At 44.7% G+C, this 23,486-nt stretch overlaps 1 protein-coding gene across 2 annotated transcripts in view; it reads right to left on the bottom strand.

Moving 5' to 3' along the window:
- Positions 1–1,646: 1,646 nt before the first annotated feature.
- LOC121439279 (integrin alpha-6) overlaps positions 1,647–23,486 on the bottom strand; it is a 67,038-nt gene continuing 45,198 nt past the window's right edge. Inside the window, exons 11-26 of one of the 2 annotated variants that reach the window (XM_041639751.1) lie at positions 23,242–23,303; positions 19,020–19,180; positions 18,711–18,854; positions 17,557–17,672; positions 17,266–17,455; positions 17,090–17,173; positions 16,910–16,989; positions 16,678–16,755; positions 16,487–16,589; positions 15,079–15,252; positions 13,238–13,336; positions 13,032–13,142; positions 12,854–12,952; positions 9,328–9,453; positions 6,430–6,559; positions 4,093–4,226 (exon numbers count right to left, since the gene is read on the bottom strand). In XM_041639751.1, the coding sequence (XP_041495685.1) occupies positions 6,452–6,559; positions 9,328–9,453; positions 12,854–12,952; positions 13,032–13,142; positions 13,238–13,336; positions 15,079–15,252; positions 16,487–16,589; positions 16,678–16,755; positions 16,910–16,989; positions 17,090–17,173; positions 17,266–17,455; positions 17,557–17,672; positions 18,711–18,854; positions 19,020–19,180; positions 23,242–23,303 (1,735 nt within the window). In that variant the 3' untranslated portion in view covers positions 4,093–4,226; positions 6,430–6,451. Of the gene's footprint in view, positions 4,227–6,429; positions 6,560–9,327; positions 9,454–12,853; positions 12,953–13,031; positions 13,143–13,237; positions 13,337–15,078; positions 15,253–16,486; positions 16,590–16,677; positions 16,756–16,909; positions 16,990–17,089; positions 17,174–17,265; positions 17,456–17,556; positions 17,673–18,710; positions 18,855–19,019; positions 19,181–23,241; positions 23,304–23,486 lie in introns of both variants that reach the window. The other variant, XM_041639750.1, reaches the window with a different exon arrangement.

Genomic DNA, 23,486 nt, shown 5'->3' with positions numbered 1-23,486 from the left:
TTCCCCTACAGGAATTTTAATGCAGAGGAAAGATACTATCCTATCCTAGAATGGATCCTTTTACCACATAAACCGAGTAAAAAATTAAAATCTTATGTGGAAAAGGTCTCTGAATTAATTATAAGAGGAAAATTGAGACTTTGTCATCTAGCAGGAAGAGACCCAGCAGAAATTATAGTACCTTTTACTAATGATGAAATTAAAAAAAATTATGGGAAGACAATAAACCCTAGCAATGAACTTGTACTAATTTTTTGGGAGAGTTAAATAATAATTATCCCAAAAGTGATAGAATTAACCTTATAAAGAGAACTAATTAGACTCTTCCCTGCATTGTACGTGACACACCAATAACCGGAGCCCCTACATTCTATACTGATGCAAATAAATCAGGAAAAACAGGTTGCAAAATCAGAATATTTAAGTAGGGTGGAACAAGGCCCTTATGATACTGTCCAAAAGTCAGAATTATATGCTATTCTCATGGTACTAAGGAATTTTAAAGAACCTCTCAATATAGTTACTAATTTGCAATATGCAGAAAGAGTTGTTTTTGCATATTGAAACAGCTGAATTTATACCAGATGATACAGAACCATCTTCAAAAAGTCGAGAGGTGGCTCCTGATATGAGACAGAAACACTGACTTTTTCTTTTAACCGCTTGCTTGGATTTAGAGGACAGCCACTTTCCAACTTCAAAGTCAACTTTGATTTTTTTTCCAGCTTTGATTTTTAAGTGAGTTGTGACTGTAATTATACTGAGAAGTAGGGGAGATATGTGTGTTTAGGTAGTGAAATTTTACTCTGCAGAGGGTGCTGGTGCTATAAGTCAGATTTCTCTTTGCTTGGTGGTTCCCACAGTTAAGGTGGTGAGCGCAGCTCCTACCCAGCAGTCCAGAGCTGGTGGAAAATGTACCTCCACCATATTGAAAGGCCAAGAGGAGTGGAGCCAGCATCCAGGGCTGCCACAACCACACTGCTTACCATTTTAAAATGCTCCTTGTCAGAAAAGGATTTCAGACACACAATAGGACAGATTCAGACATGAAAGACCTCCAAGCAAGACACAGTGTGTTTAAAAATGTTAGAAGGCTTGGGAGAGAGAGGAAAAAGGGTATAGATAGTTATAAGAAGTAAAGTTTTTAAAGAGATAGTAAAGTACTATAAAAGAGTACAGACAGTCACAGATTAAAGGAGTAAATAAAAATAAGCCACATAAAGATAGAAAGTACACAGAGAGTCCTTTAGGGTTCCTGTTTTATGAAAGAACTGCCAGACATTTTGCAGGATACAGAAGAAAGCAACTGATGAACTCTGCCAGTACAGGCATAAGAGATCTTCAAATTTCCTGGCAAACTTTCCCCTGAAGCAGGGTAGCGCATGGTGGAGAGAGAACAACAACCCCCAAAATTTGTCCTCTGACCTCAGCACGTGCTCTGTGACACCTGTGTGAGCATGTGCACATTCACACACGAACACACCCTGCACGCACACACCGACACACACATGCACACACACACATGCGCGCGCACACACACATTAAAGCAAATCCATTTAAAAACCTTCAATCTCATTTCTATTGTACCGCTTCAGGTACCTTTGGCTGTTCTGAAATTATATGGGACACTAAAAAATATTGCAAACTTTTACTTTGGCTTTGATAAAATACAAAGAAAGGCAACTCAGGTGGTCAATTATAATTTAGAGTTTGCTTCGCATACACAATGCTGGGTTAATAAGCATGAGCACTTTCATAAAAAATTTATTTCACACTTTTATACAAATATCCACAGGTATTTTCCAATTATGAAATAATCTTATAATGCTAGTTAGTCTAAAAACCTACCAAATGCTAACAGCCCAGTGACTTGACTTGAGATGACATTTTTTTTTTAACAACTATAAATTTAAGCAACATGACATTCTTGTTTCTCTGTTGTCAAGCTCCCTCCCCACCCTCTTCTGGACATTCATTTCTATAACAGAGGTCTACAAACACTATCAAGATATCAGCTTCTTCGTCGTGTCCTTCAAAGCCAGTATGTTCGGCTTCAAGTTACCCAAGCAAGAAACTGAGACTTTTAAATGCTATTAGGACCCGTGGTAGAGAACATTTGTAAACAAGGTATCATTTGTAAAATTATTTTATGAGTGAAAATGCCAAAGTAGAACCAGAATAAGAGTTTTTAATATCTTAAGGGTATAATGTTTTATGAAAGAAAGGAAAAAAAAAGGCTTAAACCTCCAAAGCAACAACGGCACATTGAGCAATGCTTTGTTCTTTTAAAAGACTGAGAAACGGCTGGGATGAAGCTCAGTTGGCAGACCGCATGCACAGAGCCCCAGGTTCGGATGTAGCTCAGTTGGCAGACCGCTGGCCTAGCATGCACAGAGCCCCAGGTTCGGTCCCAAGCGCTGCATAAAACCGAGTGTGGTGGCAAACACCTGTAATTCCAGCCCTGGGGATGGGGGGTCAGGGCGGGAGGCAGGAGGGTCAGCAGTTCAAGACTATTCCTAGCTACCTAAGGAACTCAAGGCCAGCCTGGGTTACTTGAGACCCAGTCTTAAAAGAAGACAGAGAACTGCTTTTTACAATCTCCAAACAAATTAGCACCTCTTTGCTGCTGCTTCATATAACTTAATTATTTTAAAGTACAATTAAAAAATCAGCTTTGATAATATATCCAATCTCTGTTGAATATATAGAAAAATAACTGGTTTCCCCCCTCCTATGATTTTAACAAACAAAACCCCAGGCATTGCTAGGCAAGCACTTTAGCAATGAGTTAACCCTCCTGCTCTAGGCCCAAAGTCATCTGGAGGAATTTAGATTGGGGTGAACAATTTAAAAAAAAAAAAAAATCGAACATGGACTCGCTGGTTGAATGGTTCCGATGTGTTTAAGAAGCTGAGCGCCATGGCTCTGCATCTGCCTTGGTGCGGCTGTTTTGGCGACAGATGCTCTTCAGTAGTCTCACACTGGATTGGTCTGGATCCACACGCACACTCACGTCAAGTCCTGAATCCACTGTGCTGACAGCAGTGAGCGAGCACACAGACCCTAGAGTTCAAGAAGCAAGCTCACTTCCTCTCAGAGTTCTGAAAGAAGTTCCACACAGGGCTCAACACCATGCAACACCCAAGGCCGGGCAAGGAGGAAACATCTTCCAGTTAATCCTTTGTTAAACTCTCTGGGTTGAGGGAGAGCCTGCCAGTGAGGAGATGGTGTCATTTACAGAAGAAGTTGAAGTTATTAAAAAACAATCCTTGCGTGTTTATAAAGAACGTTCTCTTTGCGGTAAATACTCAGGGTCAGAAGAAATGACCTCCTAGGTTCTCACTCTGATTGCTTAAACCATCCTGAAGCATCTTTGGCTTATTAGTCAATAGCAAGATGGCTTGAAGGAAAAAAATAAATACATATAAAAAGGTGTAACTAGCATTCAAGTCTGCCGCGCCTGTGCTTAGTCACGGGGGAGGCGGGAACCTGCGTGAGTTGGCGTCGGCAAGGACCCTCACTTGTGGGAAATGGAGAAGGCAAGATGGTAGCAGCACCTCCTATTGCACATTTAAGACAGAACTCTCAAGAGAGACACAGCTATCCAACGGCAGAGTCTTGAGCCAAGGGGCAAGTCACTTGCAGGTTCTCCAATCTTATGAGGACGCTTGTCGGGGCAGGCGGGGATGGCCACTCTATTCGCAAGGGTGACGGTGGGGGTCTTCTTCTTCCTGCGCTATCAGGAGAGAATGTCCCAGGAGTGCGGGTGGGCAGGCCCTGTCCCAGCGCATGTATGTAATGTGTCAGTCACACCAAAAACAAAGGCAATCTGGAAAGTTAAATTAAGGCAGTTAAAGAAAATTCCCCTCTGAGAGTCTTAAATTTGGCTGTGCAAAACAGGAGCCTCAGGTGTAACAATATCCACAGTGGAAACCGCGGGTCCCCACTGTGTACTGTCAGTCTGGAATCGTACTTCAGGTGCTGAGAAGCCTTCGGGCCCACCTGAATTTCTGAGTTGGGAAGAACAAGAGGGACTTTGGGTAGCGCGAAGCTCTCCTGGGTCTCTATGAGTAACTTTCATTTTCACTCCACTTTGTGATCCACTGTTTCTTTTCGAGGTTATCATTGTGTTTTTCGTCTTTGATCTCTCGCTCTTCTTTCCGGATCCGAACAGCGTGGTATCGGGGGACGCTGTCATCGTACCTAGAGCGCTTAAAGAATCCACACTGGAGAAGGGGAGGGGGAACAGAAGAACAAGGCGGAAGTTAGTTAATCTGAAGACCAGATGCACTAAACCAGAACATCTAAGCGTTCAGTTCAGCTAGGTCTACTTCTGGAGTGCCGAGAACAAACACTATTTTCTTTAAGAAAACAACTGGTTGAAAAAGAAACAAACAGTAGGGATAGACAAGGGGAACAGATGTGGGACTGGAAGAAAAGTCTATTTCATCTTCTTTACCTTTCACAACTTGAGCTATGTCTTGACTAGCGATTTAAGCATTTTGTAAAACAGTGCCTTTATGTAAAAAAAAATCATTATATAAATAAAAGATATAATTTTCATATTACTAGATCATCATAAAAACAACTTATATGTGTGTGTAAGGAACAGGAACTTGCTATATAGCCAAGGATGGCCTCGAACTCAACAGCCTCCTGCTTGATCCTCCCTAGTTCTGGGTGACAGGCATGTGTATACCACACTCAGCTTAAGAGCATTTCTCTAAAGGCTTAAAAAAATTACTTTCTATCCGTCTCCCATTAATAAACTGTAAATCAGATCACAAGTCATTTTACAAATACTATTTGGCATGCCATGTTCTTATGGGTCCATGTTAGACTGTTCCCTCCTCTAGGGGCTTTGCATCACTGCACTGGCCGGACTCCCTGGGGTGCTTCCAATGTAACTGCTTCGTTAATAAGTTACAAAGTAATTCATTGTATTGTGTAATACTGTCAGTGAGTCAAGAACCTCCCAGGACTCAAGGGCGGCATCACCACACTGAATTCTGGAGCACTCGCCAATCTCTCCTCTTCATTTGAAAACAGAAAAGAGAAGAAAGAAGGGAGGTGCTGAGGGGAGGGAGAAGAGAAGTCAAATTATCAAAGCTTATTTACTTAGAGAAAAATTTCAATTTGAACTGGAGTACATTTTAAAAATATACCAGAAATTTTTGAACCAGATTAAAAAATATCTATAAATAAGAAAGACATTTTTCCTTCTTATTTTTTTAAAAAGGAGTCTTTTCAAATGTAAAAATGCAGCTTAGGAGAAGGAGCTACATAGAACGGTTGGTTAATGTCCTTACTGTGTGACAGCAACAGGAATGGAGCGTTTATACTGAAGAATGTTGTGTTAAAACAATACATGAGGCAAGACAAAAATCACAAATCAATAGGCCAAATGGGCCAAGAGGTTTTGTTGAGGCCATTTCTATACGGACTCTTTTGCAATGCTAATTATAAAATATGACTGCGGTCTGCCCCATCTAAAAACAGAAGGCAATGAAGTCAAGTCAAAATGGCCATGTTGGGATCACTGTGTCAACGCCACGGAAAGGAGCTGCGGTAGTCACTGCACTCCTCTTGCCCACAGAAAAGAAGAGGGAATCACCAACTACTGATTCCTGTTTCCATGGATTTACAAATTGTAGGGGAAAACATGAACTCAAATCAATTGAGAACCAAGGTGGAGTAAAGTCTCTAGAATGTGAAACACGGGCAAACTCCATTACAACATACTGTACTACCCACGACACTTTGGACTAGATTTTTTTTTTTCACATCAAGGGTTACTGTTGTAATGGTCTTTGGCCCAGAAGAAATACAAGGGAAAAAGGGAAGCTGCATGCTCAGCTAGCAGAAATCACGTTCAAGCGGCAGTACGAAGCAACCCCAAGCCTGCCCATCACTCCAGAGCCAGGACAACAAAATGATGACAGGTAGAAGGAAGCCTCTGCACAGGAGAAACCCAAGGTCTCTCTCCCACATGCAACAGGTTACGCAGGCAGTCCACAAGGCGTCTATCCCTGGGAAATTCCAAAATGAACAAGAAATCTGGAGTGATTTCTCATGCACCTTTGAAATTCCCAGTGGGATACAAAGTAACAACACACGGCAGACTGGGCTGCTACTGAGCTCTCACACCTAGTTAGACAAACAGTGTGCTTGTTTTCATTGCTGTGGGTGTTGCTTGACAAGAACACAAAACAACTCACCTGCACGAAAGATTCTCTGAGCATTAACAGACAACTGAGCGTTCAAGTAAAACGACAAAATAAATAAATGAATAAATCCAAGCAAGCAAGCCAGTGTGGACACTTGGAAACATCTGTTAATGGGACACACACAGCAAGCTGTCGCTCTTAAGTTAGCTACCACAACCACAGCAGGTCCCACAGCTAGCGAGGAAAAACACCAATCAATTACCAATTACGGAAGTAGATCAACACTATGCATCGGAAGTGAGCCTCTCTTTATCAGACGGCTGAGCATGGATCTCAGCCTTGTGATAGGTGGCATCGTAATGATCTTTCTTATTTCTCCTGAAGAAACCACACTACAAGGAAGCAGGGTAGTCAGTCAGTTGCACAGTTCTGTGTTTGTTCGGAAGCTAAAGAAAAGCACACCTCAGGCTTTAACCCAAGTGAGCAGCTGCTGTGCTGGCCGCGCGGGGCCAGCATTTAACAGACTGTCATGTGGCATCTCTACAAAGACGACACACACACTGGCTGACTGACGTTTCTATTTGTAGCGGAAGTCTTGAGGTCACCCTAAAAGGAAAATGCATGCACATTGGACTGGAATGTCGGTGAATTTTTTTTTTTCTTGCACAACAGATTTGAAAAGTCTACACATTCACTTCTGCAGGTTACTGAGACAAGGGATAGAAATATAAACCCTGCAAAATTCAGCCCGAGTCAAAATAAAACACAGATATAGTGTATCTATCTGCTGTTGCTCTAAGTTGTAAGGAACAATGTTCTCTCCTGGAGGCCTCCGAGCAACTGGTAATGTGAATTACAGAATAAGTTCGAATGAAGGGGTACGTGCTGTCCTTTCCCCTGAATTCTGAACCACCATGCAACCCCTAAATGGCAGGAACCCGTGCTCCTCAGCTCAGGTCACTCTAAAAGAGTGACAATGTGTAATCCCACTCTCTGCTCTTACTTCCTTCATTCAACTATGGCGAACTCTCCCTATTTTCCTTCATCTAGTTCATGGGCTGTGGGAACTATCTTTTGAAATAAAATCGGATCAAATAAATCTCCTGGCAAAATTGTGTCTCCGAGTCTGGCAACTCATGAAGGAAGAAGATCTAGATCCTCCCACCACAGGGTTATTCAAGTTCAGACAAATTTCCATTGAAAACGCGACTGTTCCACTGTACGGGCCCCAGGTGACTCCTGGCGATCGTGGGACAGTGCCACTCGAGAATATTTCCGTGTTACAGCGCCCTCTACCAGGTTTGCACTGAAACAGCCTACTTCATAAACATGGTGGCTATCGAGGTGACACACAGTGAGTGCGCACAGCCAGGCTGCGGTTAATGAGAACTAGTAAACAGGGCAGGAAGAAAAGTTCACCAAAAATGACATAAGAGTCTGAGGACTTCTCCTTTAATTTCAGAAGAGCCCCTATGTAAAAGCCACTGTTTAAAAAGCAGGTAAAGGCAGGGTTCCTCTGGTTAGAGTGGAACTCTCCGCTGCAGCTTTGACACGGCTGTAGATGGACAAAGCTCAATTTAAAGACGGCTGAGCTAGATTCCATCTTTCCCTCCTTCCACGGTGCTGGAGACCGAATCCAGGGCCTCATCCATTCTAGAAAGCGGCTTGAGGACCCTAAACTCCTTTCTGATCCTAACATTCCGAGATTTTTAAATACCAATAATTTCATTTATAAAGAAGAATACGAAGTAATAAAGCTGAATTCCACATGGAGTTTGAGGGCCTGTTTAGAATCCACCTCAGACTATGAAAATGAAGAATGTCAAAGAACCCAATAATAATTTAATCTGATCTTATTATTGGCAGCTGAGCCCCAGGGAGCTGATACGATTTGCCCAATGTTATATACAGCTCAGGTATCTTAACACTGCCTCTCGCCATGACTACACAAGGATTCAGGACTGCCAATAAGACCTGCTCTGGGAAAGACTGACCTTGTGAACTCTTCCAGAGAATGCAAGCTCATCCTCAGGTCTCAAAACCGCAAATTAATTTTATTCCTGTCAGATAACTGTGGCAAGAACTCTATATCAACTGCCTGCATTTGTCAGATAAACCTTCTGCTTGCGATACACCCGAGGAAAGCTGACTAAAATCTGCATGTCGGGAACAACACTGGTCCTCTGTTGTACTCCAGGACATGATGGGAGGGGAAGGGTGGTTTGAGCCTAGCACATTCTGACTTACTTCACCCCAAACCCTCTGGAATGACATATTTGGTACTGTGGTAGGAATGCTAGTATTTCTGCAGTGAAACCCATGAACTAAAAGAGCGAGACTGTAAATATCCTCTCTCCACGGCACAGTTCTGCCAAGTCAGTCAAACTTTTCAGTTCCCAGAGATTTCTGCAGTCTGGAATTACAGATAAAGACTGCGGGACTCCCTTACTCCCTGGGACTCACCTTGGACCTACAGAGGTTGTCCTCTGTTGACTAATGTTCATAACCATCTACCACCTGGTCTTTTGATGACATGGCCTCTCTACAGGGAGGAGGCAGGGCAAGGTATCACCCACTGTGCACAGTCAGAAGACCAAAGTCTAATGGGAACATTATACTGAACCCGGATGTTCATCACGCTTGCTACAGGCCGAGGACCCTTGAGATAGAGTATTCATTGTGCCCTATTCTGCTCCCAGCCTAGCTAGAAGGGCAATGCTTCCCAGTGGCTGTCATGAAGGCTTCTGTACAGAAGGGGGAATTAGTAGGAACTTACATTCAGAATAAACTGCGATCTGTCCATTTGGCTTAGATTTCGGGGTTGATCTTAGGTACAGAAAATGCTAAACAAGGTAGCAATCTTCAGATTTATTATTTACTAAACATGCTGAATTATGTATAAGACCTCAAAATTACTTCTTAAGACACTTCATACATATCAACAAAGAATCTCTAAATATAAATTATTAGGTCGATAAACAGATAATTCCCTGTAAAATTCTCTCAGATTTGGTGTATACTGGAAAAGTTTCATGATAAAATATCGGGGGGAAAAGGATCAATGAAAAAGGAAAATGCAAATGTCAGTGTCAATCCTCAATTTTTTAAAAACATGAAGTAAAGCTTATATGAGAAAGCTCAATCGACAGACGAGACTTACCTTCCATAGTAAAAACACTAACAGAGCCAGCATCAGAATCCCAGCAAGGACAGCCAGGAGGATGATCCACCAAGCTATCCCCGAATACTGAGCTACAGTCTTGGAGGGAAACACTGTCACGCGAACCTACAGGGTACAAAAGAGAGACCATGATAAACCAGGTACTGTCAGCTGGCATGGATGGCTTCAATTCTGCTCAGTTTTGCTTCTGAACACATTCTGAATGAAAAAGCGCATGATGGACAAGTCACTTTCTGCTGAGAGAGATCCTTTTTCTCAATAACAGAACTCTGCTTCAACGTATTTTTTATCTGGAAACTGGAAAGGTCTAGGTTGTACTTTGTTGCTAAATTGAACTCTTAAACTATGTTTTTTTTTGTTTTGTTTTGCTTTTAAAGAAAATTGGAGAAAACTAAACAATGAATCACCAAGTATCCATCCTTCCCTTGTCAATCTAAACAGCAGCAGCAGATAAATATGTTTCACCACAATTACACGATTTGTTTTGTTTGTTTTTTAACCTTGCTGTGCTGGGCTCAAGCCTTGTGCATGTGTAGTAAACATTGTACCTCCACGTTCCACTTCCAGCCTTCAACCTAGGTCCTTTTGAAAACGATCACACTATCTTTTAGTTAAATTTCCACAAGGTACAATTATTCTACGAGCCTCAGAGTCCAAAGGCGGTGAAGTAGGGATGAGCTTTATCACAGACAGGTGCCGTTCGTTCTTCTTCTTAGGTTATCAGACCCTCATAAGAATACGATTTCCTGAAATGGCTTGTGGCCATACTCTGCAAGAAAGTGTAGCTTAGCTCAGAGCTTAAGCTGCAGCAATGAGAAGCCTAAACTGTAAGCATGTGATCGCTGCAAACAGCTGCCGCCAAGTGCCTTTTCCAAAACTTAACAAGTTCCCTCCGCAACTTCTAACAACTCAGTAGAATGTCCATAGAACTTTACAATCCCTAAGACAAGGGTTTCCTTTCGGTGTCATTAAACTTCATGCATTTTCATGGAGGTGGCGGCTTTCCATAGGTACCTCATTCATCAGGCGGGAAAAGGCAGAAAGGGCTCCGGCTTGACAGGTACATTCAATTGCATCACCTGTGACCAGCAGAGACCACAGCAGCTTGCCAACGGCCAAAACATCTGCCCCAAATTACTATGCGTTATAAAGCCCACTCTTACTGAACAGCAGTATAAGTCACTCAGCAAAGGGGCCGTCACCTTTTATGAAACTCAGGATCAAAGGCATCACCCACCCGGTGAGTGCTCTGCACCTAAGAGTCATCTTCTAAAGGCACACACATCTCAAATTCTCTGCATTTAGAGTCCCCAGGCAGAAAAATCTCACTGCCCCAAAGAACGGGGTACTTATTTCTACCCATTATAATTTATCTTCAGTAGGCAAGAAACTTGGATAGTTACCTGCCTGACTCTTAGGACTAAGATGAGACATGTGCACACACATAACAACATTCCCTTCTTTCCTGGACTAATCTGAAATTCTTGATACTAAACTTTACTCAGCATTGCTTCCAGCACTGTAGCATGTGTGTGTTTGTGAGGAATCCATGTGTTTTAACAGGTACTGGTTTACCATGTAGATTTAAATCACACCTCGATTGTGTGATTTCTGCTTTCACTTGTTTTGATGCAGTCTAAATTTAAAAGTGTCGTATTGAGTGCGAAACACTAAACTCTTGAAATTGGGCAATAAATAAACAGATAAATTTTTCTTAGCTGCTTTTTTTTTTTTTTTGGTTTTTCGAGTCAGGGTTTCTCTGTGTAGTTTTGGAGCCTTGTCCTGGAACTCACTCTGTAGACCAGGTTGGCCACAAACTCACAGAGATCCACCTGCCTCTGCCTGCTGGGATTAAGGGCATGTGCCACCACTACCTGGCTTTTACTTACTCTCTTTTCTTTTTTCAAAAAAAAAAAAAAAGTGAGGTTAGAGTTGTTTTTTTTTTTTTAAAGGACTGAATTGCACAATGTATTTTGCTTCTACTGCCAAAGAAAATGATCTTCAGACTAGAAAGGGGGAGCTGAGATGAAGATGAAAATGTAGCCCACAGTAAGTGAGGGAATCAAGACTCTCCAGCCTGACACTGAAATTAAGCTCCAGTCTTCAGGCTGAAACCCTGCGCCTTCAGATACCCAAGAAAAGTGCTGGCATGGGGTCCGAGCTATCAGAGAAACCACAGAAAACAGGAGGCGCTGGAAGACTAGCAGCAAGAAAAAGCCTCCGCTTTCAAAAGAAATGGGTTCCAGATAGCAGGCTAGAAACCATTCGCCAGACTACGAAGGATTAAGCAAAGCAGGATCAGGTGGAGACCCCAGCTCCATTAGGAGTCTGGATGAGACAGAACGCCCAAGACAAGGTGTTCCCTCTGTGACCAGCAGTCAGACTTGCTATCAGGCCCTCAGGTCTACCACCTTCCAGAAAAAGAAGAGAACTTGAGATCTGGTCTCAGATCCACTGGCAAGTCACAGGACAGTTAAGAGGATACAACCTTCCTCCTGAAGGTATCCAAGGAGCAGGACAGTTCCTCTCTGTCACTGGAAAGGCTGCTACATGGTCAATGCTTGTTCCAGGAATTTATTTAAAAGAATTCAACTCTAAGCCAGGCGGTGGTAGCACATGCCTTTAATCCCAGCACTAGGGAGGCAGAGGCAGGCGGATCTCTGTGAGTTCGAGACCAGCCTGGTCTACAGAGCTAGTTCCAGAATAGGCTCCAAAGCGACAGAGAAACCCTGTCTCGAAAAACAAAAAAAGAAAATTCAATTCTAGACAGATAGATTGATGGATTCATTCATTCACAGGGATTTTGACATAGGGTCTCACTGTGGTCCATATTAACCTGGGGCTTACTATGTAGCTCAGTTGGCCTCAGACTTGCAGCAATCCTCCTGCTTCAGTCTCCCACCATGCTTGGCTCACATCGACATTCCAGATTTATAGAGAAATATCTCTTTTAGTAACTGCTATCGGCCACACACAGCACAGGCATCCTGAGAATGGTCGCCGCGTCAGGGGAGGGCTGGCTTCATTTTCTACCAGGCTGCACACTATTATCCCCCTGTGTGGTTTTTCATCCTGTCCACTGCCCTGCTGAATGGAGGGCTTTATCTAGGTTTCCTTTTCCTGGTGTGTATGCTGACCTTGGGATTGAACCCAGGACCTTGTGCAGCAGTAGGAGGCATGAGCTACCTAGCAGGCCTTTCAAACCTTTCCTTTCAGAGCACGGCCTCACTAGACTGCCCAGACAGGCCTTAAACTCACTCTGAAATCCAGACAGACTAAACCAGACCCCCTTCTTTCAGGTTCCAGAGTAGTTAGCACATCAACAGCCTGCATTACTAGGCCTGGCTCAGGGTCACTTTTTATCTTCAACAATTCTATTAAAATAGAGCTTTGTGCGGCAGGACCTAAACCGTCCTTTAAGGAACAACAGGGAAGAAGGTGACCTCAGGTTGTGGCACGGTTTAGTGGACAAGGCCAGCTCCGACTCTGGGGACCTAGAGCTCACCTGTGTGCCCGCATGAGGCAGCTTGATATTCTGAGCGGCAGCCGTCACGTCGATGGAGGCCCGCACGAGAATGTCCAAGTAGTTCAGTTTGGAATATTCCTGTGGAAGACGAGAGATGCGTCAGGGAAGTGGTGGGTGTCCCTGGCGTAGCCAATTCTCCCAGGGGGCAGAGTCACACCTCTAGAAATGTACTGTTCCACAGCCTGGAGCGCAGAACGAGGGAGGCCTTGCTGTCCAGCCCGCGCAGCGGACACTTGATGTTCACACACCTCACGTTGACGCTGCAGTTCTGGAGAGGAGACGGGTGGGGGTGAGAACCCGCAGCTCCAGGAAGCTGGTTCTGGTTTACACAGAGCCCCACTCGCAGCCCAGAGAGATACTCACGAGGGTCTGGTATTTTCGTTCAGAAAATAAAGAAAACTTCCTGCTGTCGTCTATCTGTTTTTCAGAAATCTCCCGTTTCCTTCTTGAGTTGTGTGACTCCTAAAAGTGACATCCAAAACAGACCCACTTTAGGCAAACGTCCGTCGTTTGCTGCATAAGCCTCACAAATAAAGCCAAATTCACACCGTCAATTAATATCCACTTCTGTCTTAGCTTCTCTTCTTGCCCTGTGATAGCACAGCCCAACAGGAGAAAGGGCTTATTCTGGTTCTCAGTTCCAGGTTACAGTCTATCATGGCGAGGAAGTTAAGGAGCTGAAGGCAGCTGGTCACAGGGCACACACACTCAACAGGGCTGGTGCGCAGCTCAGCTCACTTTCTCCTTCCTATATAGACCCCAACCCAGGGACTGGTGCCACCTGCCTTTACTGTGGGTCTTCCCACCTCAAGAAATTTATCAAAATAATCTTTCACAGGTTTGCCCAGAGGCTAAGTAATCCCTCAAGGTGTGCGTAGTGTCTCAGAGATCCCAAATTCTGCCAAGGCTATAATCAGCCATCACATCTTCTTTCCCAGCCGCAAAGCAGAGAAAGTCTAAAACAGCAACCTTATGGACATTTGAGGTTCACCAATAGACTCATAAGTCTGCTTATTTAAGTCGTTTATTCCTAGTGTGATGCTGAAACTTGGGGAAAGAAAAAGCTACCTCCTGTGTTCTTGTGTTGCGCTGAACTACGAACACACGGCATCAAACTGTTGGTCGACTGAGACCAGAGATCGATCCCAGCACCAGCTCAGTGTCTAACTCACAGGAGACAGTCGACACACAGGAATGATGACAAGACAGGAAGGACAAAAAGGAAGTGTATTACCTTTATATTACCAACTCAGAGAGACACACGGAAGACTAAGCCAGATAAAAACTTTTAACACAGGCCTTCCTTATACAGGTTGAGTCTCCCTTTGTAAACGAAGACTGTGCTTTCTAATTAGACAGAAAAGGGGAGATGATATGGGATGTACTTCTGTATAAGTGTTGCCTTAATTGGTTGACAAATAAAGCTGTTTGGGCCAATGGCTTAGCAGAGTAAAGTCAGGCGGGAAATCAGAACAGAGAGAAAGAGAGAAAGAAGGTGGAGTCAAAGAGACGATATGTAGCTGAGGAAGGAGACAGATGCTGGAACCTTACTGGTAGGTCATAGCCTCATGGTGATACATAGATTAATAGAAATAGGTTAATTTAAGATATAAGCACTAAATAAGAATACACCTAAGTCATTGGTCAAGCAATGCTGTAATTAATATAGTTTCTGTGTTATTATTCCGGTCTGGGTGCCCGGGGAAACTAAAATGCAGTCACTGTCTACATCCCTTGTTAGAAATGTGCTTACGATTTTAGAGCATTTTGGATTTAGGATTGTTGGAAAGGGACGGTTGACTTATTTTAAGAGTAAGGATAACAGGTCATCATGTTTTTCAATGTCAATGAGTCATAGAGCACGTGAACAACCATGATACCCAGGTACTTGGGAACTGAAAATAAAAGAGGGCTGGGGATGTAGCTGGATTGGTAGAAGGCTTGCCTAGCATGCATGAAGTCCTGGGTGTGAGCTCTGGCATTGCATAGTATAGACCAGACACGGTGGCACATGCTGTAACGGCAGCATTTGGGAGGCATAAATGCCTTAGCCAGACTGAGTTACTCAGTTATGGATGAGGAAACCATAACAACCAAAGGAGAAGTCAACATGTCAGTGCAGCGGCTTCCCTAGCACAGTCAAGTTTACCCCTCAAAGGTCAGCAGCTCACACCTGGGGGGCAGCAAGAACCGCATCTACGTACCTTCAGCTTCAGGTAATTTATCTCATCGTGTGGCTCGCAAATGATCTGCTCCAAACCTTTGGATTCGACTTTCACCAGATAAAGCAACCATTTGCCGTTGTTGATTTCCTTGGGCCACTGTATATTCAAAGTCGCCGTGCCAAGGTTTTTCAGAGGTTTACCTAAATTAATCACCTGTCAGGAAACAGCACATTTTGCTACAATATAATCCTTTAAAGATAAAATTAAGTAGCAGTTCCTACTGCCTATAGGCTAAATACCCAGCATAATCCTACCACAGCAGTGTAAGTCTCCAAAACGGATCAGGAATAGGGTGTGCAAAATAGCTGGAATTTTTAAAAAGATTCTTGTCATAAAAAATAAAAGAAAAAAGTAAAGGTCAAAAAGAAAGGATCTCTAGCTCAATCCAGGAGTAACTACCATATGTAATAAACCCACAGCACAGGTATGACATGTTCCCAACAGCACAGGGGAAGTCCCGGGTGCACCGATGAACCACTCAGTGAGCGTCCTGCCTGGCAGACGACAAAGCCTCTGCTTCGGCAAGTAGTACCCATATCCTGCTTCTGGAAAACCTCCCTACTCTGAAAATGAAGCAGTCTCAGCCATCTGTACTCAGGGAGACTGCGGAGAACCACAGGACAGCTCGGAGTGAGCGCTGGGAGCAGAGTGACTTTGTACAACAGGGCCAAGAGTATTACGGTGCAGGGTTTTTACAGTGCACAGCTCCGGAACCTCACCCAACTGGCCGCACAGAGCTCAGACCAGCCGGCATTTCTGGAGAGAACTTGCCTCTTTAGTCCACGCCCATTCTTGCTCTTTCAGGGTTTAGCCTCAATGCTCAAATTTCAGGACTTCAGCTTGCACCATGGAGACCAAACCCATATGCACAATACATAGGCAGACGTCACAGTCCGTGTTCAAGTCTGTTAAACTGCACCCAGAGTCACTGCAGTGTGCTCACTGCCGGCCCTCTTTGCAGGCATATACCAGGTCTACTGTCACCACCCCCAGACTGGGCTTGAGGGAAGGAATAATGGGGACAGTCTTTCAGCCTGGCGAGGGCACTGGGAAAATGACTTCCTAACGGAGGGGAAACAAACTACACAGTCTATAAGGTCGACTACAGATTATGCAAGTCTGTTTTCTAGACTCTGAGGAAAAAAGTATTACTTTGTGTCTACACTACATGCACACTACAGTTCCACGATAAGGGTAAAAAGATTGATTCTGAACCAAGTCTCTGCTGAGTGACAGTTGCTCTCTACTTGGGAGATAAAGTTTTCAGTTTTCACTGTTAAAAACCGGCAATCACATACAACTGAGCATTTTCTTATGATGCCTGTGATTGGTCACTGATGAAAACGACATATCAAGACTGCATCTCGGACAGATGGCTCCGACTCACCCTGAATTCATATTCTATTAAGCTTCCTACTTCATCTTCAGACTTCATAGCCTGCTCACCGACAACTGTACCTCCAAAATACACCTGCGAAGGTTTTGCGACTCTGTCAAATTAAAAAAAACACCCATTTTAGTGCGAATTATAAATGGTTCTTTCAAACATTGATTTGTTATGCCAAATACAACACTTACCCGGAGACCGATAAAAGCAGTTCAATAACCACTTTTGCTTTCGCTGTAATTGGAGCCAAATTATCTTGATTGCTTGTTCTGAAAATGAAAGGGGAAACAATGGGGTTTTATTTAAACAGTCAGTTTTCTCATTACAATTACATCTCTTTTATGAGTTGGATCAGTGCTAAATTCAGTGACTCCAGGGTTCTCACGAAATTAAGTATAAATGGGAAGTTGAAGTAACTCTTACGTTTCCAACTTCAGATTAATATCCAGATCTGTGGTGTCAAAGGTGACCTCGGTTGTACTCAAAATCAGGTAAAAAGTAACCTAAAAGGTACACATAAACAGGCGTCACCAAGGGCCAGGCCTCAGGGCACAGCACCGGTATTTAGCACACAATGACAGAGTGTGAAGGGGTATCACCTACACTGGAATTCCTCTTGAAAGGGTTCCCGAGCTCACAGTCAGCTTGGGAGCCGTTCTGGTTGGCGACACAGCTCAGCTGCTTCTCCTGGGGGCAGAAAAGGCATGGGATCACGGTTTGTTCATGTGCTGAGCGGTCCTGTTCTTTCCCTCCCTGCTGGGTTCTCAAGAAACACTCACAGGGAAAGCCCTTAGTTCTCTGTACGCCGAGTATGTGAGCGTATCAGGGAACGTCGCAACGAGTTTGGCCTCGTGAGCATCGTCACCATCTTTTCTGGGATTCCTTGGATCAGAAGGGCCGTTGGTCACTGTTATTTCCAGAGCTATATCCTTCTGATCTTTTAGAACTAATTCCGGGATGCCTTTTTGACTATTAAAAAAAGAAAGAAAGAAAAAGAGACTCTTAACATACGTGCAATTCCCTTTCTAGCCAACTACTTGGAGGTCAGAGTGACTTCGCATGATTCTTACATTGGAAGGTAAGAGAATTTGTCTTGACTGCCTTCTCGGGTACAGAATTTATACTCCAGCTTAAGGTTGCTGTTACAGACATTGTCGTCTCCACAGCCCTCCTTTAAGAAGTGCACCTGTAAGGAATCAAAAGCAGAGAGGTGAGCTCCTAACGGTCTTCACAGTTCGCTTCCCTGTGGTGTTTGACCCTCCTCCGTCACACACCTGGCTCCTACCCTGTCCTCTATCAAGACACTTTGACCAGGTCAAGGCAGTGGGATAGAATTCCAAACACCAAAACAGTATTCAAGGTAATAATAATAGCTGGGCGGTGGTGGTGCATGCTTCTCACCCCAGCACTCGGGAGGCAGAGGCAGGTGGATTGCTGAGTTCGAGGTCAGCCTGGTCTACATTGAGATCCAGGACAGCCAGGACTACACAGAGAAACCCTGTCTCAAAAAACCAACCAAACAAACAAAATAATAATGACACTGATTCCAGATCAAGCGGTCATACTTCTCTAGGCTCATCTAGACTCTCCACCGTGTCCCAGCATACAGATCTCACCTTACATGACAGGTCCAGCAGGCTACAGAATATTCATTTTCTTCCTACAATGACCTAGGCTGCATTAGACACTAAAGTTTGTCATCGTGAATAGCCTTTTGCTTTGCTAAGTGTTGCTATTCCTTGAGTTTAATGTTTCATTAAGACCTATTTCTCACACTGTACTGTTCTCAGTAGTAAAATAAAGTATGTCAACTATAGGAGGAAATGATAGGAGAATAAAGGTTTGGCTAATTATATTCTCAGTAAGGTCTAGGGGACAAAAACAATGAACCCAAATACTTCTTGACCCCTAAATTCCATCTCATAGGTCAATTATGGATGCAGAAATAAGTTTGCTTGTTAGCTTGTTTTTTTCCTAGATAGGGTCTCATCATGAACCCTGGTTGGCCTGGGACTTGCTGTGTAGACCAGGCTGGCCTTAATCTCAGAGATCCTCCTGCCTCTGCCTCCTGGGTGCTGGGATTAAAGGCATATATGATACCACCACACCTGGCCATAAGTAAGTGGCCTGTAAAACAAATCCCTGTTTCTATTGCCTTCAGAGACACTTGGTTCCGTGTTAAGATATGGCAAACACTGGTAAACCAGAAGCCAGGAAGGCTCACATCTGTCTGGACGGTCTTGGCTTCATTCGAATTCAAGATGGGAAGAACTTCAGGAAGTGAATTGACCCGCCGGCGAGAGCTGGGCTCCTGGATCTCCACAGAAGCTGTAATGGGGATGGGGCGCAGCTTGTCTCTGATGTTTTCCTGCAAGGCAAGAAGCGATGCAGGTGAGTGTGGCCAAGGTGCAGACAGACCGCCAAGATGACAACGGCAGTGCTCTGATGAGCGGGCTCTAGTTCAGAAACCGAAGCGTTGTGAGCACACACACCAAGTTCCGTCCTTTTCGACAGAGGCCACACGCTTGCTCACCTGCAGCCAGAGGGTCTCCTCCATGCACGCCCGCTGCTTCTGCCTGTTCAGGGTTAGCTCCTGAGTATACTTTGGCTCAGAACCTTGGTTTCGAAACTGAACTCGCGACGACAACCCAGACTTTCTTCTTTCTTTTTCAGCTTCAAGTATGCCCAAAATCGCTAGGTTGAAATTAACAAACTTGGATTAATTTAAAAAGTGCATCTAATCACCCCCTGAACGACAAATAGAATGAGTTCTTCTCCGGTATTTTAAAGTCCACACAACAGCATTTGGCCCCTTTTGCCTGTGCATCTTTTTATTACTTCCGGTAAGGGACCTTTAACCATGAAGTTTTAAAGCCAATTGTTCTTCCCACTGCTGTTACTATTTTAAGTTGTATTTTCACTGGGCCACCTGGGGGAGCTCGAGAACAAGCTAGAACCTTCTACAGCAGCTGGGAATCAATCAGCTTCTGGCTGAATTTCAGGAACTCACAGAATACTAAAGATAGCCGGAAATACCCAAAGCTCTTGCCCCCTCAGACCTCTTTCAGCCTGTGCTTCGTGATGTAGGGTCTTTGTTATCTAAAAAGGTGTCTGTCTGGGAAAGCAGTCTCAGCAGCTGAACCAGTATGTGGATATTAGTGCGGATAAGCAAGGGCTACACACGTTAAAGGGAGATAAGAAAGACTCGTAACCCAAGCATTTGGGAGCAAAGGGAAGAAGGGCTGACATGAATTCAAGGCCAGCTTCCATTACAGTGTGAGTCTGTCAGAAACACCAGGTGGATGGATGGACAGACGGATGGAAGGATGGATGGGCAGACAGATAGACAGATAGAAGATAGATAAATTTGACTGACATTCCTCTCCGTAGCTGGAAGCCAGTTTGCCAGCCTAACTAACAGCTTTTATACGGAAGTTTCCAGCCTGGACTATCTCTGCTAATGCGGCTTGGAGGCCGGCCAAAACCTGGACCATCAGAAGCTCACTTCTGGACTCCGGAATGCATTCCTCATTGGGTCACTGGATGAGGCTGCTAACTATGCTTTTCATGGGCCAATTCTTAAATTACTGATGTTCATTAAGCACACTCGGAGATCATCAGAGGAAAGCAAACACAGAGGCATGTACAGAGGGTCAGAAAACAGCCTACAGGGGAAAAACCCCGCTCTAGAAAATGAGCACCTCACACTTCACTGTTCAAGTGAGGGTGAAAGAACTCTTTTAGAGAGTTTGTGGCTTGTTTGAGACAGATTACATGTAGCCCGGGTTGATGGGAACTGGCTATGAAGTAGAGATGACCCGGATGAATCCGCCTGCCTCCACTCCCCACACGCTAAGATTACAGGTATGCACCACCAGACCTGGTTCTATACGGTGCTATCATCGGACCAGCACTTTATGATGACACAGCGCTGGGACAGGACCAGGACTCTGTGTATACTCGGCAAGCACTGTACTAACTGAGCTACCTACACCCCTAGCCATGAGGATGTTTGTTCCACGTTCTCTTTGTAAATGAAGGAGGTTCAGAACCATACAGCAAGGCATAGAGGTATCCACAGCCCTAAGACTCTACCTAAGTAAAACACAAGAGTTTTACTGCTTTATACAATGGCTTAAAAGACACTGCCCCTCACCCTCAGCACTGGTTCTGTTCTTGCTGTCCTTTCTCTTCCCCAGCTCTGACCCTCTTATTCCCTCTTCAGAGCCTGACCCAGACATCACTTCATCCAGACTCCCTGTCCTAGCTCCTCCTGAGCCACTTGGAAGCCACTGCACTGGCACTGCCTGTCTTCCACAGGGTAGAGAGGAACTAAGGACAAAGACTGCATCACCCTCCTTCACCACTGTATCCCTAGCAACTACCACAACACTTGAGAGACATACATTCTGCAGGAAGGATGAAATGAATGGGTAACCAGCTCCATGCTGCTGGATGCATGACGCGATGCGTGTGCACATGTACACGGTGTGATGTAACTTTTACATGGAAATGGTCGTTATTCAGAGACACGAGACCAGAACTTAGGAGCACTGACAGTTTCAATCGCAATTTCTCTGTCCATCTAAAATATTCCAAATGCCACAGCTGCCAAATGGAATGCTCTCTGCTGGCCCTTCTGCAGCTTTCACATCTTCCATTTATCAGTGACCTGCTAGCTTCACAGTGGAGCGGAGGGAGGCTGCCGTGCTGAGTGCCCCTCACGGCAGAAACACAGGAGGGTGTGGGTACATTAAAACCGTTTATCTACCAAACCCATGCTAACCTCCTGTAACCCTCCAGACAACTCACATCATCTTAAAATCCTCGCAGGTCACCTCTGCTGGCCTTCGGAGGGGCAAGCCAAGAAGACTCATTAAGGCCCAATTAGAAATACCCGTGTGTACGTAACACTGCAAGTGAGGACTGCAGGGTTAAAACAGCCTGGCCCCACAGCCAGCTCACTTGTGGGATACTGGGAGACGAGTCTGAATGTATTAACTTCGGCAAGTTTGTGGAAATCATTTTATTTCATTTTAAAGTTCCGGGTACTGCAGAGGAATGAACAATGAAAGAGTTCTTCCAGGTGAGGAGGTCCCCGCATCAGAGGCCATCAAGAAACACTTGGGTACACATACTACAAAGGAGATGCATGGCGCATTCTCTCGACTCAAGGCAGTGGGTGGAAGGAGCAAGCCAGTGACACCTGACATCTACCTTAAACAGTTCAGACAGAGACAAAACGTCTTCACAGTTCTTCTCCAGGCTCAAGAATCCAGTCTACTCTCATTTCTCGAAGTCATTACAAATACAGATAAAAGGCCTGGCGTCCCAGTGAGGACAGTGTGTGCTTTCTTTTCATTAGAAACCGTGTAACAGCTGCGGTTTGGGAGCACGCCTTCAATCCCAGGTCTACGGAAGGCAGAGGCAGGGGGAGCTCTGTGAGTTCGAGGCCACCCAGGTTGCCAGCTAGCCAGGGTTACACAGAGAAAACATATTTCAAAAAAAAAAAAAAACCCAAAAAACAAAACAAAAACAGAAACAAACAACAACAAATAAAAGACATGCAACAAGGGGTTGGGTAAATGGCTCAGTTTTTAAAGTGCTGTGCACACATGACAATGGGGACCAGCTCAACCTCTAGACTATTGATATGAAAAGCCAAGCCAGGAGTGGGGATACGCCTGCCATCCCAGAGGTGGAGACATGAAGAGATGGCTCAGTTGGTCCATAAAGCATTAGCTGTACAATCTTGAGGGCAAGAGTTTGGATCCCAACAATCCACATGAAAAGCCAAGAAAGCAGGCAGCCTGTGCTAATAACCCTAGCCCTGGGGCTCACCGACCAGCCGGCTTTGCCAAAGCAACGAGCTTCATTTTCAACAAGAGACCTCTCTCAAGGACAGTGGGCAACCAAGGAGAACACCTGCAGCTGACTTCTGGGCACCACACACATAGAGACTTATACACATGTGCACATACTCATTTTGACAAGTATGTACACACACACACACACACACCACACGGAAATCCTGCTTTGGGTACCAGAGAAAGGAAGTAGAACAATTTAAAAGGCAAAGTGCCTTCCATCTGGTTTTGTCATCGATCAGAGTCACAACCCTAGACAATGACTTAGAGGCATTGTTTGAACAGACAGGAACAGTAAACTTAAAGGGCAAGGACCTGTCCTTTGCTGCAGGTCAACCAGAGCTGTGCTGAAGCCAGGAGTAGCAGCTAGGTGTCTGCCCTCTGGGTGAGCCTTCAGGGGCTCAGGGTCCTGTACCTGGGAGCACGGCTTGGGGGATGGGGCCAGAGCCTCTGTGTGTGTGGTGGTGGTGGGGGGGGGGGGGGATAGTGAGGCTAGTTAACCTGGCCAGCGAGTGAGAGAGCGTGCCAGCTGCAGCTGTGCACTGGCTCTCAGTGCTGTCTCTCCACAACCGCCACCCACCACCTCAGAACTGCACAAGCAATTTTCCACAGTGCTTTTCAAAGACGGAACGGGAAGAAGCCATTGTGACAGGAGATAAGTGCTTTTCCAAGTCTTCCTGTCCCAAACCATCTGCTCTGGAAAATCCCAGTGGAGCCAAGTGTGCCCTCCTGATTAAAGGGGGAGAGCATGGATAAACTTCGTCCTCTAGACAAGAATTTACGAGCTCACTTTGGCCACACTGCGGTTTTGTTTTCCTGTTATTTATGCAAAACTTTCAACCTGGCAGAGAGAAAACTTTGTTTTTTTTAAAAGTATGAGGTACTTACATATTGAAGGATTATAACCAGAGGGTTTCGCAGTATATTCGAAACAGGCTTTAACCTTGAGGCTGCATAAAATTAAACACAAATTTCTTAAAAGATGCATTGTCGTGGGGGGAAAACTCCCACCCTGTCCCCCAGCCCTCTAAGATCCCCACTGCCTGCTGATGAGTAAATAACAGGGTTCCTTTGTCCAGCCCGCCCTTAGCCTTCCCTGTGGCCCATCAGGTCAAGTGGGTCATCACAAAGCT

This window comes from Microtus oregoni, unplaced genomic scaffold (genome assembly GCF_018167655.1).
Source record: "Microtus oregoni isolate MIOR12 unplaced genomic scaffold, Mior012 000060F_ref0000265, whole genome shotgun sequence".
NCBI classification, from domain to species: Eukaryota; Metazoa; Chordata; class Mammalia; order Rodentia; family Cricetidae; genus Microtus; species Microtus oregoni.
This window is presented reverse-complemented; position numbering and strand designations above follow the sequence as displayed.